The sequence below is a fragment of the Myxocyprinus asiaticus genome, chromosome 21, assembly GCF_019703515.2.
Source record: "Myxocyprinus asiaticus isolate MX2 ecotype Aquarium Trade chromosome 21, UBuf_Myxa_2, whole genome shotgun sequence".
Lineage (NCBI taxonomy): Eukaryota > Metazoa > Chordata > Actinopteri > Cypriniformes > Catostomidae > Myxocyprinus > Myxocyprinus asiaticus.
This window is the reverse complement of record NC_059364.1, coordinates 4765366-4786055: the sequence shown is the minus strand read 5'-3', so window position 1 is coordinate 4786055 and position 20690 is coordinate 4765366. Positions and strand designations below refer to the sequence as shown.

At 38.0% G+C, this 20690-nt stretch overlaps 1 protein-coding gene across 2 annotated transcripts in view; it reads left to right on the top strand.

Moving 5' to 3' along the window:
• The window catches only part of LOC127411911 (anaphase-promoting complex subunit 1-like), a 97970-nt gene extending 95670 nt beyond the window's left edge, over window positions 1–2300 (top strand). For both annotated transcript variants that reach the window (XM_051647805.1, XM_051647804.1), the window contains exons 47-48: window positions 1396–1530; window positions 1853–2300. In XM_051647805.1, coding sequence (XP_051503765.1) covers window positions 1396–1530; window positions 1853–1980 — 263 coding nt within the window. In that variant the 3' untranslated portion in view covers window positions 1981–2300. The remainder of the gene's footprint in view (window positions 1–1395; window positions 1531–1852) is intronic.
• The last annotated feature ends 18390 nt before the right edge of the window (window positions 2301–20690 follow it).

Genomic DNA, 20690 nt, shown 5'->3' with positions numbered 1-20690 from the left:
AGTAAATTCTAGAGACTGTGACTGTGTGTGAAAATCCCAGGAGATCAGCAGTTACAGAAATACTCAGACCAACCCGTCTGACACCAACAATCATCCCACTGTCCAAATCACTGAGATCACATTTTTTCCCCATTCTGATGGTTGATGTGAACATTAACTGAAGCTCCTGACCCGTTTATGCATTGCACTGCTGCCACATGATTGGCTGATTAGATAATCGCATGAATAAGTAGGTGTACAGGTGTTCCTATTAAAGTACTCCGTGAGTGTATATTATATTTATAATCATTTAAATATTACTATAATTATTTAATCATTCTATATTGAATTATTGTTATTTAAGGGCCTTTTTCAGCAAATATTTAAATATGCAATTAATTGTGATTAATTAAATTAATTAATCAGCTTGTTAAATAATAAAAATAAAAAAAATCTGAATTTACTAAAGCAGAATCAGTCATCAATATTATAGGCCATAATACATATAAATGATTTAAAGCATTCATTGATTATGGTTGTACTGAATTAAAGTGAATATTCCAAGTTCAATACAAATTCATGTGTGTAAACATGATTGTTGTGTGATGAAATCACATACGTTTTCTGTGTAAAGTTATATCCAGTTTTACAACTTTGTTGCCATGACGATGTAAAGCCGTAAACCCTGTAATCCCGGTAAACAAAAGTTTAAACAACTGTACATCTCAAATAATACAAAAATGTTAAAATAATGTCGTTTTATAAAATTATGAGCTTCACATTTCTGCCTTTTAAACCCTCCAAAAATTGGCCCCATTCACTTCTATTGTAAGTGTCTTGCAGTAACTGCATTTTTTTTTTTTTTTTTTTTTTTGAGAAAAAGAGATATTTTTTGTGGTAATCAACATTATGGCACAAATGCTGTCTTTTGAGCTTAACTTGTACTTAATATGCAATATTCCTTTAAACTGATTTAATAAAAAAACAAACACTTACATGTAAGTACATATAAGATCATTTGCATTAATGTATTACAGTAATTAGACTGAGAAATAATTACACATTACAGTATAGTAAATTTAGGGGAAAATATGCTTAATTGTCATGAAAATATTGACAATTGTTTTTTTTAAGTTTATTTTTTTACTTCTCTGGTGAAATATGACTTTTCTTCGTGAGATTCTCAGTTCATGCACAGAAGGAATTTGTGTAAATTGTTTGTAAAACCATTTTTATTTAAATTGTTCATTTGGAATTAAATATGAGGCAATTTGCGTAAACATCCTTTGTTGCATTGAATTGAATATGACAATTTGTGCATACAAATAGTGAATGAAGACCCAGCTAATATAAGGAAATTGCAAATAATGTTAATGCAAATAAAGCTTACTGTTATGTTTGTTTTTTTACACACAGATAACAGTCGTGTGTTGCGTGCTTACTTGAGCGGACAGCCAATGAACAACGACACTCATGGCAACATGTTGGCCTGCTTCCTGGTCTATCATTCCATCCCCAGCCTCAAGAATATGGTGACCTCTGACCTGGAAGGTACAGTAGATAACAGTTGAGATCCCTGTTTAGAGAGTCTGTCTTCTGGTTTTGAACATAAGAGCTTTTCACACTAACCTTGACCGTAAGTTAACATTATTTTTAACCCCAGTTAAAGGTCAGTTTTAACGCTGGGTTTAGCAATGTTTCACACTTGTAATTTTGAATGGGGGTTTTACTCCTGCACTATGAAGCCCTGCTGTGGAACAATCATAAACTTGACAATTTATAGTGTGAAAAGACCAGTAGTGGTCTTTTTTTAACCTCTTATTTCCAATCAATCCTGAACTTCATTTCCTTATGTTCTGGTCTTTCCATCCAGGATGTTCTTGTTTCCCAGAGTTGCTCCTCAAGAGCAGTCAGTTAGGAGTTCCTGTTCGTGCTCTGCTGCGTCTGAGCCCTTTGCTCCTTCAGAACCATGCATCTGGAGGTCAACCATGCTTCTTCTGACCTCATGCTAACTTCAAAATGTCAACCAAACTTCTCCTCACACACCAGGTACAGCAGAGTCGGTGTTGCCTTGTTCTCACAAGCCATCAACTTGCTGTAACCTCATTCTAAAACACCTCGAGTCGAATTTTAATATTTCTTGTGTGGACAATTATGAAATTATGTGTCTTTAAAGAGCAAAAGTGAAACTAAGCCTGCACAGAAGCTCTTCAGAAGCATGTTTTCTCACCCCTATTTTGACATGTAAATAGTTTGTATCTATATTTGTACTTATGATGATTCAGTCAATAAATATGACTTGAGGAAGTGGTTTTGATCAAGTATGCTTGGCTTTGTATTAAATTAAACAAACTTGTTCATGTCTTATGTCAGATTTGCAGGGGATTCACTCTTTTTGCAAACATCACATAAAACACTTAACCCTAGGTTTAAAAGCACGTAACAATTGCACGTAACTTGTCCTGCACCATTTGTGCTACAGACATATATATGTCAAATCATGTTACTTGTTGAGGATAAGTGTGTTATCTTTTCTGAGTGATCAGGCTTACAATTTTTGCCCATTTGTCAATAAAACTGGTGAAATAATTCCCATAGACTTACATTGGCCACATAGAACCACTCAGAACATTTTAGCAAATGCATAGAACCGCTCAGAACTCCTTAGCAACCACTTAGCAAGCACATAGAACTGCTTAGAATACCTTAGCAACCGCATAGAACCTTTCGGAACACCTTAGCAACCACATACAATAAAACCGCTCAGAACACCTAAGCAACCACATAGAACCACTTAAAATACACTAGCAACCACATAGAACCACTCAGAACACCCTAGCAACCACATAGTACCACACAGAACACCTAAGCGGCCACATAGAACCACTCAGATAAGTAGCAACCACATAGAACTGCTCAAAACACCTTAGCAACCACATAGAACCACTCAGAACACCTTAACAACTGCATAGAACCACTCAGAACACCTTGGCAAACACATAGAACCGCTCAGAACACCTTAGCAACCACATAAAGTAGAACTGCTCAGAACACCTTAGCAACTACTTAGCAACTGCATAGAACCTCTCAGAACACCTAATCAACCGCATAGAACCTATCAGAACCCCCTAGCAACTGCATAGAACCATTTAGAACACCTTAGAAAACTGAATAGAACCACTCAGAACACCCTAGCAAATGCATAGAACCATCAGAACATCTTATTACCACAAAGAGCTGCTCGGAATACCCTGACAACCACAGAACCACTCAGAACACCCTAGCAATTGCATAGAACCATTTAGAACACCTTAGCAAACTGCATAGAACCACTCCGAACACCCTAGCAAATGCATAGAACCACTCAGAACACCTTAGCAAATGCATAGAACCATTCAGAACACCTTATTACCACAAAGAACTTCTCAGAATACCCTAGCAACCGCATGTAACCACTCATAACACCATAGAAATTGCATAGAACTATTCAGACCACCCTAGCAATGGCACAGAACCACTCAAAACACCTTAGCGACCACATATAACCACTCGGAAAACCTTAGCAACAGCATAAAACCAATCAGAACACTTTAGCAACCACATAGAACCTTTTAGAACACCCTAGCAACTGCATAGAACCTCTCAGAACACCTTATTACCACAAAGAACTGCTCAGAATACCCTAGCAACCATATAGAACCACTCATAACACCCTAGCAACCGCATAGAACCAATCAGAACACCATAGTAACCACTCAGACCCACCCTAGCGTCTGCATAGAACCTCTCAGAACACCCTAGCAACTGCATAGAACCTCTCAGAACACCTTAGCAACTGCATAGGACCAATCAGAACACCCTAGCAACTGCATTGAACCACTCAAAACAACTTCGCGACCACATAGAACCAATCAAAACACCTTTGCGATCACATAGAACCTCTCAGAACACCCTAGCAACCACATATAGTACTGTGCAAAAGTTTTAGGCACTTGTGAGAAATGTTGCATAGTGAGGATGTCTTCAAAAATAATGACATAAATAGTTTTCATTGATCACTTAATGTCATACAAAGTCCAGTATACATAAAAAAGCTAAATCAATATTTGGTGTGACCACCTTTGCCTTTAAAACAGCACCAATTCTCCTAGTTACACCTGGACACAGTTTTTCTTGGTTGTTGGCAGATAGGATGTTGCAGGCTTCTTGGAGAATTCGCCACAATTCTTCTATCTATTTAGGCTGTCTCAACTGCTTCTGTCTCTTTATGTAATTTCAGACTGACACGATGTTCAGTGGGGGGCTTTGTGGGGGCCATGACATTTGTTGCAGGGCTCCCTGTTCTTCTATTCTAATCTTTTCTATTTGCAAAAGTAATGTTCGGGAGTCTAACATTTATATTTCCTATAGACATACTAAAGCTGAAGATATAAATAACCATCTTAAGACAAATGCTTTTGTGAAACATCTTATGTGCCTAAGACTTTTGCACAGTACTGTAGAACCACCCAGAACACCTTGGCAACCGCATGGAACCACTCAGAACACCTTTGCGATCACATATAACCACTCAGAACATCTTAACAACCACACAGAACCAATCAGAACACTTTAGCAACCACATGGAACCGCTCAGAACACCTTTGTGATCACATAGAACCACTCAGAACACCTTAGCGACTGCATAGAATCAATCAGAACACCATAGTAACCACTCAGAACACCCTAGCAACTGCATAGAACCTCTCAGAACACCCTAGCAACTGCATAGAATCTCTCAGAATCCCCTATCAACTGCATAGAACCTCACAGAACACCTTAGCAACCACATAGGACCAATCATAACAGTTTAGCAATCACATAGAACAACTCAAAAAACCTTAGCGACCACAGAACCACTCAGAACACCTTTGCAACCACATAGAACCACTCAGAACACCTTATTACCACATAGAACCCTTCGGAACACCTTAGCAATCACATACAGTAGAACCACTCAAAACACCTAAGCATCTGCATAGAACCTCTCAGAACCCCCTAGCAACTGCACAGAACCATTTAGAACACCTTAGCAAACTGCATAGAATCACTCAGAACACCCTAGAAAACACATAGAACCATTCAGAACACCTTATTACCACAAAAAACTTCTCAGAACACCCTAGTAACCACATAGAACCACTCATAACCCCCTAGAAATGACACAGAACCACTCAGAAAACCTTAGCAACCGCATAAAACCAATCAGAACACTTTAGCAACCACATAGAACCTTTTAGAACACCCTAGCAACTGCATAGAACCTCTCAGAACACCTTATTACCACAAAGAACTGCTCAGAATACCCTAGCAACTGCATAGAACAACTCAAAACACCTTAGCAACCACATAGAACCGCTCAGAACACCTTAGCAACTGCATAGAACAAAAAAGAACACCATAATAACCACTCAGAACACCCTAGCAACTGCAACCACATAGAACCGCTCAGAATACCCTAGCAACTGCATAGAACCACTCAACACCCTAGCAATTGCAAAGAACCACTCAGAACACCCTAGCAACTGCATAGAACAACTGAAAACACCTTAGCAACCACGTATAACCACTCAGAACACCTTAGCAACTGCATAGAACAAATAAGAACACCATAATAACCACTCAGAACACCCTAGCAACTGCATAGAACCACTCGGAATACCCTAGCAACCGCATAGAACCTCTCAGAACACCCTAGCAACTGCATATAACCACTCAGAACATCTTAACAACCACACAGAACCAATCAGAACACTTTAGCAACCGCTCAGAACATCTTTGCGATCACATAGAACCGCTCAGAACACCTTATCAACTGCATAGAACCATTAAGAACACCTTAGAAAACCGCATAGAACCACTTAGAACACCCTAGCAAACACGTAGAACCACTCAGAGCACCTTAGCGACCACATAGAACCGCTCCGAACACCTTAGCAACTAAATAGAACCACTCAGAACACCTTAGCAACCACATAGAACCAATAAGAACTACCCTAGCAACCACATAGAACCACTCATAACACCCTATCAACCGCACAGAACCTCTCAGAGCCCCCTAGCAACTGCATAGAACCATTAAAAACACCTTAGCAATGGCATAGAACCACTCAGAACAACTTATTACCACATAGAACTGCTCAGAACACTCTAGCAACTGCATAGAACCACTCAAAATACCTTAGCAACCACAAATAACCACTCAGAACACCTTTGTGATCACATAGAACCGCTCAGAACACCTTAGCAACCGCATAGAACCACTCAGAACACCCTAGCAACTGCATAGAACCTCTCATAACACCCTAGCAACCACATAGAACCACTCAGAACACCCTAGTAACCGCATGGAACCACTCAAAACACCTTAGCTATCACATAGAATCACTCAGAACATCTTTGCGATCACATATAACTGCTCAGAACACTTTAGCAACTGCATATAACCACTCAGAACACCCTAGCAACCACATAGATCTGCTCAGAACAACTTTTCAAACACATAAGAACACTCTGGCAATCAGCCACAACATCCTATCACTGTGGCTGCAAGTTTTGCATGGGCAAGCACCACTCTCCCAGAATGCACTGTGCTTTCCTCTCTTTTTTCATATTTACTGTAGCTCAGCAAAATAAGCAACACATGAGCATTCCTCTATAAATGAAAACCATCCCACTGCCAGGAACACACACACACACACACACACACCCTCACATTCCACACTATTTGAATAGCCACGTTGCCATTCAAAATAGCTCAGGCTATGCTTTGAATGCTGCTTTCTTTCCCTGTTACGTGTAACTATTTTACTGAACTAGATGGAACTGAAGGGAAAGGTCTGCTAAAGCTCTGTGCTATTTTAAAAATGTGAAGTGATATAAACTTAATCTGAAGTCAGAAGACTTATGTGGAAATTCATAAGGATATGAAACATGTTTGAAGGGCAATATGACCAATGATTTAATTTCCTCTTAAGGGAATGGTTAACCCAAAAAATTTAAATTGTCATTCTAAACTCGTATGACTTCTTTGGAACTCTGAAAATTTGAAGAATGATCAGACTGCTCTTTTGCAAACAATGAAAGCATACAGTGACCTAGGGCTGTTGAGCTACAAAAAGGACAAAGAATAATCACCATAAAAGTAGCTAATGTGACTTGTGTGTTATATTCTAAGTCGTCTTTAGTGATACAATAGACCAAAATTGAAGTTATTCTCTGAAAGTCTTACCCTCTGTCGAAGCTTTGTCTTCTAATCTTTTAAATCTCATTTGTGGATGTGCATATTTAAACTTGAAGCATCACGCCAAAGCTGTATTTCCATCCACATATTTGTTTGCAGATCTTGGTATATCGCATACAAATTCTGTGTTGAAACACCAAGGTGTGAATAAAGTTTCCAAAAAACCTCACTTGAGGTGGTTAAATTTTTTTATTCTTAAAGACATGCACAGAAACTACAATGGAAACACATTTGCCGAATATACTCCTATAGAATATATATATATATATATATATATATATATATATATATATATATACAGTTGTGCTCAAAAGTTTGCATACCCTTGGAGAATTGGTAATATATGTACCATTTTTAAAGAAAACATGAGTGAGCAGGCAAAACACATTTCTTATGGGATTCATATTCAGCTGTAGGTTATAACAGAATGGCACAATTATAAAACAAAACATGGCAACAAAAAAAAAAATGATTTGACCCCTGTTCAAAAGTCTGCATACCCTTAGTTCTTAATACTGTGTATTGCCCCCTTTAGCATCAATGACAGCGTGCAGTCTTTTGTAATAGTTGTCTATGAGGCCCCAAATTCTTGCAGGTGGTATAGCTGCCCATTCGTCTTGGCAAAATGCCTCCAGGTCATGCAAAGTCTTTGGTCGTCTTACATGAACCGCACATTTGAGATCTCCCCAGAGTGGCTAGATGATATTAAGGTCAGGAGACTGTGATGGCCACTCCAGAACCTTCATCTTTTTCTGCTGTAACCACTGGAGGGTCAACTTGGCCTTGTGCCTAGGGTCATTGTTGTGCTGGAAAGTCCAAGAATGTCCCATGCGCAGCTTTCGTGCTGAAGAATGCAAATTGTCTGCCAGTATTTTCTGATAACATGTTGCATTCATCTTGCCATCACTTTTCATAAGATTCCCCGTGCCTTTAGAGCTCACACACCCCCAAAACATCAGTGAGTCACCACCATACTTCACAGTGGGGATGGTATTCTTTTCACTATAGGCCTTGTTGACCCCTCTCCAAACATAACGCTTATGGTTGTGACCATAAAGCTCTATTTTGGTCTTGTCACTCCAAATTACAGTGTGCCAGAAGCTGTGAGGCGTGTCAAGGTGTTGTCGGGCATATTGTAACCGGGCTTTTTTGTGGCACTGGCACAGTAAAGGCTTCTTTCTGGCAACTCGACCATGCAGCTCATTTTTGTTCAAGTATCGTCGTATTGTGCTCCTTGAAACAACCACACCGTCTTTTTCCAGAGCAGCCTGTATTTCTCCTGAGGTTACCTGTGGGTTTTTCTTTGTATCCCGAACAATTCTTCAGTTGTGGCTGAAATCTTTCTTGGTCTACCTGACCTTAGCTTGGTATCAAGAAATCCCCGAATTTTCTTCTTCTTAATAAGTGAATGAACAGTACTGACTGGCATTTTCAAGGCTTTGGATATCTTTTTATATCCTTTTCCATCTTTATATAAAGTTCCATTACCTTGTTACGCAGGTCTTTTGACAGTTCTTTTCTGCTCCCCAAGGCTCAGTATCTAGCCTGCTCAGTGCATCCACTTGAGAGCTAACAAACTCATTGACTATTTATACACAGACACTAATTGCAATTTAAAAAGCCACAGGTGTGGGAAATTAACCTTTAATTGCCATTTAAACCTGTGTGTGTCACCTTGTGTGTCTGTAACAAGGCCAAACATTCAAGAGTATGTAAACTTTTGATCAGGGCCATTTGGGTGATTTCTGTTATCATTATGATTTAAAAAGGAGCCAAACAACTATGTGATAATAAATGGCTTCATATGATCACTACCCTTAAATAAAAGACAGTTTTTTTGCATGATCAGTCATATTATCAAAATCAATGCAAACTTTTCAGCACAACTGTATCTTACATTTAATAAAAGAGCCACAGTGGCTTCAAATTCCATTTTCATTTCTATTTTGCACCAGTTTCCCCAGAAATGACCATTTTGGTTTCTTAAACACATGGGATGGAGAAGCTGCTTTATTCACAAATTGTTTTTGCAGTATTCCCAACTAAATTCGCAATTTGGATGTAAACTTAGTTAATGACACCAAATGGCATTGGTTCTGGCATGTCTCATAACCGAACGTGATGCGTCAAGTTAAAATTTTTAGCAATATAGTGCAAATAAGATTTGAGAGCTATGACGGAAGGAGCAAATATTTTACTGAATTAATTGTGTACTTATTTTTTTATTTTTTACAAGTGCCCTTATTTTGGAGTGAATCTGAATATTCACTCTCTTTGCCCCTCTATAGTACTTCCTGTGTGGTTGGGAGTATTATAAAGAGTGACTGGGCATTGGTGTGCCATTGCCTCATTCAGGAAATCCATGCTACGAAACATGTACAGTGGCCCCATAAAGATTTTGGAGTTACAAGTCACACTTAAAAATGTCTGAATGTCATTGCATTAGAAATAAAAAAATAATAATTAGACCAAAGGGGGTTTATTTGAAAGAAAGCACAGTGTGAGTTAAACATGCACATATTTTCTGGGGATGTTTGAATGTTTCATTTTTGTCTGGTTCCCTCTGGTATAAGTTAGCTTAAATGATCACAACCACAGTTAACCATAACCCCAGAAGAACTTCTGCTGTGGATGTCATGTAACCGTGGAAAGGCCACGTATAACGGCGGTGGAGTCAATGAAAGAATAAACTGTTTTTAACATTCCTGAACTGTGACGCCTGTGATTATGGAAACTTCAATCATGAGATCTGTAAAAAGTCTGGGTAACAACAGACATTCTGATCTCAAAAGTCAAGGCAAGGGGGGAAAGGTAATGCAAATATTTAACTGCATTCTTAACTTTTCTTTAAAGATTTTGGACGGATGTGTCTTGTTTTTCAGGACGGTACAGGCTAGTTTTGGACTTGCTCTCTATATTCATGTATGTTTGGAATGTGAACAATGATGTTGTGTAACTGTGGCAGAAGGGCTGGCTGACTTTAACAGTGTTTTTTTTTTTTTTTTACATTTAACTTCATACACAGTTTCATATTCTTTGCCTGGAGCTTCAAGTCTTTGTTGACACAAACGTGATCGGATATCCCACTGACCTACGGGTCAACATCTATATTTGGGATGATTAGTCATGTCTGAATATAACAAGGTTCAAATACTTCCCTTTGTTGTATTGTGATGTCACAATGCACTGATTTTCAAAGTTATAATGTGTCAATTTAAAATGGGAAAGCCTTCTTATGTAAACAGTGCATATTTATGTTTGTTTTTTTTATTCGTTACAAATGATCTATCAACTCGAACGCCTTTATTTCCTCATCGGCGACCTTGAATTTTAATGACAAGCATTTAAAACATGCAGGGACAGGCAGTTTTGGAGAGCTTTAAATTCCCAAACACGCCCAAATTCTTTGAAATCTATTTCCCACGCTTCACAATCTCCGCCCAAGTACAACAACAAAAAAGACACAACTACAAAACTGCACCTTACTGTCATTTTAGTACAATTTTAGGTTAGCATGTATATTAAAAAGATAGTTCACCCAAAAATGAAAATTCTCTTATTACTTACTCACCCTCATGCCATCCCAGATGTGTATGACTTTCTTTCTTCTGCTGAACACAAACGAAGATTTTTAGAAAAATATCTCCACACTGACCAGAGCTTTGAAGGTCCAAAAAGCACATAAATGCAGCATAAAAGTAATCAATAAGACTCCAGTGGTTTATCCATGTCTTCAGAAGCGATATGATAGGTGTGGGAGTGAAACAGATTCATATTTATGTCCTTTTTTACCATAAATCTCCACTTTTACTTTTATTTTCACATACTTTTGTTTTCGGCGATTCGCATTCTTTGTACATATCGCCACTAATTCGGCAGGAAGGAGAATTTATAGTAATAAAGGACTTAAATATTGATCTGTTCCTCACCCACACCTATCATATTACTTCAGAATACATGGATTACTTTTATGCTGCTTTTATATGCTTTTTGGAGCTTCAACGTTTTGGCCACCATTCACTTGCATTGTGTGGACCTACAGAGCTGAGATATTCTTCTAAAAATCTGCATTTGTGTTCAGCATGAGGCTGAGTAAATAATGAGAGAATTTTCATTTTTGGGTGAACTATTCCTTTAATGTATTAGGAAAAAGTGCACGTTTTTAGACGTTCTTCACCATTATACATTTATAAAAATACAAAAAAGTATCAATATTCCATGTAGTCTTTTAGAGATAATGTAATACAAACGGCATTAAAAATAGTTTTAGATGACTGCCTGACATGTCATGTCAACTACCCACCTGTAGTTGACTAACCAATGTCTGGTGTACATTTCAAACCTGTTTATATTTGAAAGTCTGAAGGTTTTATGCCAGGACACCGAACATCACCCATATGTTTGGCCTTTTTTTTTTTTTTGGCACACATCACAATGAGCTCATTGTGTTCAATGCACTACTACATTCTTAAACCGTTTGCTTTAGTCACAGAAGTCAGTGTTGTCAAGGCGTTGACTGAGACTTTTCATTCACAACCTACAGAAAGCGTTTGAATCGTGCGGGAAAGTGTGTCTGCTGAAGTGGGCGTCACCAACTGCGCTCAAGAGAAAGTCTGTGTGCGGACCTGTGACTTTCTACATGAATGAGTCAAGTGAAGAACACGCGTGAAACCACTGTTTCAAAGGAAAAAAGAAGAGTAAGAAGGAGGCATTTGAACATTAGCAGTGGAACTCGCCTGCGCGCACTGTGCGCTTTTGCGCAAACTCTCCAAAGTCTCTCCAAAGTCACCTGGAAACTTTTGCGCCGCAGAGAAGCTCCAGTCTAAAGCAGTTGTGTTGGGGTAAGTGACACTAAACGCACTGATGCACTAACGTCAACATTTCTATTTTAAAACAGATGCATAAACTGGTGCATTCATTTTGCTCTTCCTTATTTTGCGTATTTGTTAAAGTTTTACAGATTACAGATGCACTCTAGTCTTGTATGAATATGAGTCAGAATTTGAGCGGACACTTGTGTGTTCCTCCCATCACCAAGGCAGCAGACCTTATAAAGTACTATTAGATATATACAACATGTATACATATCTATGCATGCTTAGTATGCATTATATTACACTGTCAATTGCTGAAACAAATAAATGCTTCATGCTTTCTTACGTAAGACGCAATGCGTTTTTCAGGTCATTTTATTCTCATCGGGCGCTCGATAAAGATAAGAGGAAGCCTGCGGTGGCAGCATGAGATAGTGTTTCAAACTTCCTGTTCCTCTTTAGAAAAAGATACTTAATTGGAGGATGTGTAGGTCTCCATATGGCAAGCACGCATGTACTGCGCTTTCCATATGGAGTAAAGCAGTGGCAGCAATAATACTAAAAGACACCTGTTAATGATTCCATATTACAAAAAGATAATTTCTTATCCAGTTGCAATGCATTTTGACCCACTACTAGAGGCCCGGTCTCTGTGGTTAGTTACTGTGTCGAGTCACGTACTAGTAGTTCCGTCCAGCAACGTCACAGTAAGGGGGCGTGGCCGGCGGCCTGTCAATGCAACATCTGCTGCGCGTTTGTATCTGGGTAGAAAAGCGCGCGCCTGTACATGGCTGCGTGTCAAAACCTAGTGAACTGCCTACCTAGATAGCACACTAGGCTTTGAAACAGCCAATGTTTTTCAATTTCAGTTTCAAAGTACTGATTTAGACACTGGTAGATGTCTGTATGAGGAGACTTCTGAGGGGCCGTTCTCACAGTACACGTTCTAACGTCCACTGAATGAAAAACGAACGCTGAGGTCTCGAAACACGCGTTTTTATAAGTTGGCCGTTGTTGACTCTTCATTAAAAAGCATTTAACGAACGGTTCAAACCGAACGCGTTCTTGCGCGTTCTCGTGTCTGTCGAGCGCGCGTTAACAAGTTCTTTTTTAAATGACACAGCGTCTAGAAACGCGTAGCAACGGTCAAAGACGTCAGCCTAGCGCGCGTGTTTACAGAGGAAACACAACCGTAAAAACATGTTCAGGTTCAAAACAGTGAGCAAGACGGAATGAGACAGAACGCTGAAGTCGCGTAACGCGTTTTTTAAAAAAGTTGACCGTTGTTAATTTGACACACGAAACGCAACGGTGTCGGTCTGACGCATGCGTGCATAAACCAACAATCAGAAAACATAGGAGACGCAACGCTAGAACGCGTACTATGGGAAACTCCTCTAAACAAACAGCTGGACGCGACGCAAGAACGCGTCCTGGGTGAACGCCCCCCTAAACGTTTGATAACCAACTCAAACTCGACTTTTGATCCTCTCGATGTTAGAAACTGATATAATCTCCCTTTTTTGAGCACGTTTTCCATCTTATTTTTTCTTATTTTATTTTTCCTATCTTTTTTTCTTGTTTTATATTTGCCATCTTATTTTTCCTTATTTAATTTTTCCATCTTATTTTTCCTTATTTTTTTCTATAGTTTTTTCTTGTTTTATATTTTCCAAATTATTTCTCCTCATTTAATTTTTTCCATCTTATTTTTTCTTATTTAATTTTTTCCATAATATGTTTCCTTACTTTATGTTTACATCTTATTTTATTTTTTCCATATTATTTTTCCTTATTTTCTCCTTATTTTATTTTTTACATCTTATTTGTTCTTTTCCATCATATTTTTCCTTATTTTATATTTCCATCTTATTTTTCCTTATTTTTTCCATCTTATTTTCCCTTATTTTATTTTTTTACATAATATTTTTCCTTATTTTATATTTACATCTTATTTTTCCTTATTTTTTCTATATTATTTTTCTATATTTTATTTTTTTCCATATTATTTTTCCTTATTTTTTACATCTTATTTTTTCTTATTTTATTTTTTCCATATTATTTTTCCTTATTCTATTTTTTACATCTTATTTGTTCTTTTCCATCATATTTTTCCTTATTTTATTTTTTACATCTTAAATGTACTTATTTTTCTTAATGAATTTCTTCCATTTAATTTTGTGAATTTTACTATTTCTTACTCTTACTTTAGTTTTTTGGTCCTCTGAAACGTCCTCCCGTCTCCATTCATGTGGTTTAATAAATCAGTCTGTGTACTTTATACACCAATATGTGATTATAAAGGTGATTTCCAGTGTCCGGTACAATTAAACAAACGTGACAGTATTTATTTACAGTAGGGAAAATTACAGAATATTAAACCTAGGTAATAATTTTAACTGTAAAACTTTAATATTGCAGTACCAGAAAGTACAATGCTATTTTTAACATGGTGCTGTGGACGGACCATGATGCTTTGGACATGAACTACGGTACTACTATGGTGTTTTTTTAAATACCTTGGAATACAATGTAAAAATGGTGCATTATTAAGGTACCAATACCATGGCACTACTATCTGATACCATCACAGTACTTTTTTGTTGTTGTAAGTTCTTTAAATTGATTGACTGTACAATAACACTTTACAGTGTTAATTTACAGTGTTATATTATGTTAAAATCAACTTGCATATCTCAAATAAAGAAGGACTAGAGATTGAATCGAAAGGAAGCTTTCTACAAAGTTAACATGTATTTTTAAGGTCACATTTGTACCCTGTCATTGTACACTGCCTCCATAGCTACTTTTAGTTAGGCAACCTTGGTTTCCAGTAAAACCTGTTACTGGTGGCCGTAGCGTGGCGGAAGTGGTGGCAATGAAACTTACATTCATAAAAAAGTCTCACTGTGTCTATTGTTCTGTTTCAGATGGAGTTGAAATGACTGTAAGCACGCTTATACTGTTCAGCAGTCTTTTGGTGGTTGAGGGGTATATAGATCACTCCTCGTATTTCAAAGTTTGATGAGATTCATCTTTAGCTCTGAAGTTGAGTATGTGAAAGAGAAACCTCAAAATCACTAGGCCTGATTTTTTTTTTGATCTGTCATACATGAAAAAGGAAACCAAAAAGACTTAGAAAAATATAGACATATATATTGAATTTTTAATATCTGATAAATATTGAATGGTTAGAATATAAGACATATGACCCACAATTTTGAGGGCCTCAGATTTCTCTTTGGCTTTTGTGCCATCTAGTGGACATTTCTGGCAACTGATTTCAACTTTATTTGAAGCCAAAGCAGTTTAATCATTCTTAAAGTAATTACAAGCAAAACAGTGTGATTACAAGATCAAACTTTATTTTTAAACAAGTTGAACCAAAGCGCTGTACAATTTCGATGTTACACTTAGGAAGCAAAAAGAGAAAGAATTAAATAATAATAATAATATAAAATGAGACAATATACAATTAAATGAAGGGAAACAATCAGAAGAGACTTTGAGACTCAATAAAACTTAAAACAATACCAAAAGCTAAAGAATAAAAATAGGCGTTTTAAGCTAGTTTTTTCATGGTTAATGACGACGAGGCCCTGATGTGAAAATGTAGACTGTTCCACTTTAACTACTTTAAGAATTATTAATACTATTATTAAATTAATTATTTAGCTTTAAATAAAGTTCAAATCAGGTGCGAGAAATGTCCACTATATATAATTACTTAGAATATTTAAAATAATATAATATTCTAAATAAAAATATATTTAGAATATTTATAAACAATATCAGTACAGTTAAGCTACTATCTTTAAAAGGAGTGAAAGAAAACACAGTATGTTTGTCTACCACCTAATATTGTGAAATATTACAAAATTACCTTACATCCATTCCAAAGAGGTTTAGATATTATGTTTTGCTTAAATCACAGTTTATATATTATATATAAAATAAACAGTACGTCCTGGTTACTTTTGTAACCTCCTTTCCCTGATGGAGGGAACGAGACGTGTCGATGTAGTGACACTAGGGGTCACTTTTGGGATCCCTGAACACCTCTGCTTTTTGAAAAAAGGCCAATGGGAATTGGCGAATGGAATTTGCATGCCACTCCCCCAGACAGACGGGTATAAAAGGAGCTGGTATGCAACCACTCATTCAGGTTTTGTGCTGAGGAGCCGACACAAGGTCCCGGCCATTTCAGCGGGTAGTTCAGAGTTGTGGCAAGAGGGACACAACGTGAGGTTATGAAAGTAACCAGGACGTTCCCTGTCTGTCACTCACTCGACGTTGTGTCGATGTAGTGACACTAGAGGTCCCTATACAAAATGCCACAACTAGCTGAACTGTGTTACGTGGACTGGCGGTGCGAGACGGGCAGACCACTGCGTGCCTCATAGCCAGCACACCAGGACATCACGTAACCTCCCCCAACACTCTTATGAGCATCGAACGGTCCTTCTGGTCGATTGCCCAACAAATAGGTATAGGCTAGCCCAGCCGTGGCCTCTTTTCCTCTTTTTTCCTCCCCTAAAAGAGTGGAATTTGTTAACAGACTGGGGGCCATAAATGTCTACATCGGGGGGGGAACCAGCGCATGTGGAGCACCTAACCCAGTACAGGGCTTAGTTAGCACATGTACTGGGCCGGCAGCGAGTTTCTCTGCAAACTCGTCTGCCACAGGGCTAAGGAGGAAAGTCATCCAGGGATCACAACTTGTGAACACGACTGGGAGTCAAAGGCGCATGGGAGGGGAAAGGCGCTATACGCAAGTGGTACACCCGGCCAGCTGACCCTGGAACTTACCTGTTCATACCTGACAACACACGGGACGAAACCGGCTCAACCCGGACATTATAGAACCTCGCAAAGGTGTTGGGTGTCACCCAGCCCGTTGCCCTGCAGATGTCTGCCAAAGAGGCGCCACTGCTCAGGGCCCAGGAGGCCGCTACACACCTAGTAGAGTAGGCTCTTTATCAATTTAGCTACCACCACCCTTAAACAAGCACTTGACCTCAGTTGATCATGTTTGACCCTCCACTCTCACTTTATGTTGGCCATTTAAATATATTAGATGCCCTGAATTCAATTAAACTATCTTGTTTTTTATCAAAGTAGCCTGGAAAAAAAACCATGTCTGTGCTGGGATTTATTTTGCGATAATGACCGGCGGACTGCATATTATCCCACTTATTACACAGCCGTTTACCAAATAAATAAATAAATGGACATGAAATATTGTTTTGAGGTTAAATTATTTTATTATGTAAAAAGAAAGCGAGTGATGAGAGACATGAAACTAGCACATCTATGCAAGAAATCAGTTCTCTGGGACAACAGATAACAGATCAGCCACAACATTAAAACCACCTGCCTAATATTTTATAGGTCCCCCTCGTGCCGCCAAAACAGTGCCAACCCGCATCTCAGAATAGCATTCAGAGATGATACTCTTCTCACCACAATTATACAGAGCGGTTATCTGAGTTACCATAGACTTTGTCAGTTCAAACCAGTCTGGCCATTCTCTGTTGACCTCTCTCATCAACAAGGTGTTTCCATCCACAGAACTGATGCTCACTGGATATTTTTTGTTTTTGGCACCATTCTGAGTACATTCAAGAGACTGTTGTGTAGGGGGCCTGGGAAGCTCAGCGAGTATTGACGCTGACTACCACGCCTGGAGTCATGAGTTCGAATCCAGGGCGTGCTGAGTAACTCCAGCCAGGTCTCCTAAGCAACCAAATTGTCCCAGTTGCTAGGGAGGGTAGAGTCACATGGGGTAACCTCCTCGTGGTCGCGATTAGTGGTTCTCGCTTTCAATGGGGCGCGTGGTGAGTTGTGCGTGGATCATAGAGAGTAGCATGAGCCTCCACGTGCTGTGAGTCTCCGCGGTGTCATGCACAGCGAGCCATGTGATAAGATGCACGGATTGACTGTCTCAGAAGCCGGACGGTGGTGAGTACCCGTGCCACCACGAGGACCTACTAAGTAGTGGGAATTGGGCATTCCAAATTGGGAGAAATGGGGATAAAAAAACAAAACAAAAAAAAACTAAAGAGAAATGTTGTTCATGAAAATCCCAGGAGATCATCAGTTACAGAAATACTCAAATCAGCCCGTCTGGCACCAACAATCATCCATGCGATTATCTAATCAGCCAATCGTGTGGCAGCAGTGCAGTGCTTAAAATCATGCATATACGGGTCAGGAGCTTCAGTTAATGTTCACATCAACCTTCAGAATGGGGAAAAATGTCATTTCAGTGATTTGGAGCGTGGCATGATTGTTGGTGTCAGATGGGCTGGTTTGAGTATTTCTGTAACTGCTGATCTCCTGGGATTTTCACACACAGTCACAGTCTCTATGAATTTACTCCGAATGGTGCCAAAAACAAAAAACATCCAGTGAGCGACAGTTCTGTGGATGGAAATGCCTTGTTGATGAGAGAGGACAGAGAATGTCCAGATTGGTAAGAACAGACAAAGTCTAAGATAACTCAGATAACTCTGAAAAATTATTATCCTCTGAAAAAAACAAACAAACAAACAAAAACAAAAAACATTTACACTGTACATAACAGATTGTATTAGATTTGCACTACCTATGTGTATGTGTGTATGTATGTATGTGTGTGTCTGTACGTATGTGTATAATTATTTTTATTTTTTATTATTATCTCTGTCTTGTTGCTGTATTGTATTGTTGTGTACTGGAAGCTCCTGTCACCAAGACAAATTCCTTGTATGTGTAAGCATACTTGGCAATAAAGCTGATTCTGATTCTGATAACCACTCTGTACAATTGTGGTGAGAAGAATATCATCTCTGAATGCTATTCTGAGATGCGGGTTGGTTCTGTTTTGGCTACACAATATTAGGCAGGTGGTTTTAATGTTGTTGCTGATCGGTGTATATATATGTATGCATGCATGTATGTGTATATATATATATATATATATATATATAAATGAAAATGACTGTAGAATGCTACTATTGACCAATCAGAATCTAGTATTCCAGAGAGTCTGTTTGATTCCAGAAATTTTGGAATTGACTCCGATTCCTGGTTTCAGAATAAATTCCAAGAGTCGATCTCTGACCCATTTTCTTTATTCTTTTTCGATTTTGAAAAAAAAAAACGGTAGGCAAAGTTAATTTTCAAAACCGAATAGTGCAATATTAAGTGTTCTTTACACTCTTTATGATAGCATAAATGACAAAAGATCTTGATATTTTCTGTTGTCTGTTCTAAAAATACATTTTGGTTTATGAAATTCCCAATATGCAATGCTTCAATCCCATAGGATAAGTTTAAGGGAAGTTTGGCTGAGCAGATGCGCATGTATTATGAAGGAATACCGCAAATAATGTTAAAAGCACCATTTTGCCTGCATTGAAATTGCCTGCTATCACCAACTTTTGTACGCTGAATAAAATGTCCAGACAATACACTTTGATTTCATGATTTTACCTGTTTAAAAATACAGGTTCTTGTACAATGTTTTTCATGCAATATAAAAATATTTTTCTTACCATGTATTTTAATGTAATTTAATTTAATAGAATTATTTAAATGTTAAAAGTTGTGTAAAAATGTAGTGAGTAAAAAGTTTGCTTTATGCATCTATTTGTCATTTAAACTTTATACCAATTTACTGATGTAAACTTGCTACTGTAACTCACTTACATTTTCTGAAGGTGTAGTAGTTTAGTGGTCAAGGAAATGAACGCAGTCCGAATATGTCAGGCCCCTAAACTAGTGCTCCCAGTGCTTTGGAATCAAAAATGCAATTATTTTGTAAATAATAATGCATTAGCTTTTGCTGTTATCAGATGTTTGTGTTTTAGCGATAGAATGAAAGGACCTTTTTTAATAGACATGTAGGCCACATCCAGAATAAAGGAATAGTTCACCCAAAAATACAAATTCTCTCATCATTTACTCACCCTCATGCCATCCCAGATGTGTCTGACTTTCTTTTTTCTGCTGAACACAAATGAAGATTTTTAGAAGAATATCTCATCTCTGTAGGTCCATACAATCCAAGTTAACAGGGTTCAAAACTTTTAAACCCCAAAGAGCACATAAAGGCAGCATAAATGTAATCCATCAGACTCCAGTGGTTTAATCCATATCTTCAGAAGTGATATGATAGGTGTGGATGAGAAACAGATCAATATTTAAGTCATTGTTTACTATAAATTCTCCTCCCTGCCCAGTAGGTGGCGATATGCCCGAAGAATGTAAATTGGCAAAAACAGAAGAAAGAGAACTCTTAGAAGAGTAGAGAGCTAAGGAGGGCTGAATGGAGATTTATTGTAAAAAAAAAAAAATTAAAAAAAGAACTTAATCTCTTTCTCACCCACACCTATCATATCACTTCTGAAGACATGGATTAAACCACTGGAGTTGTATGGATTACTTTTATGCTGCCTTTATGTGCTTTTTTGAACTTCATAATTTTGGACCCCATTCATTTGCATTGTATGGAGCTACAGAGCTGAAATATTCTTCTAAAAATTTTAATTTGTGTTCAGCAAAAGAAAGAAAGTCATACACATCTGGGATGGCATGAGGGTGAGTAAATGATGAGGGAATATTGACTTATG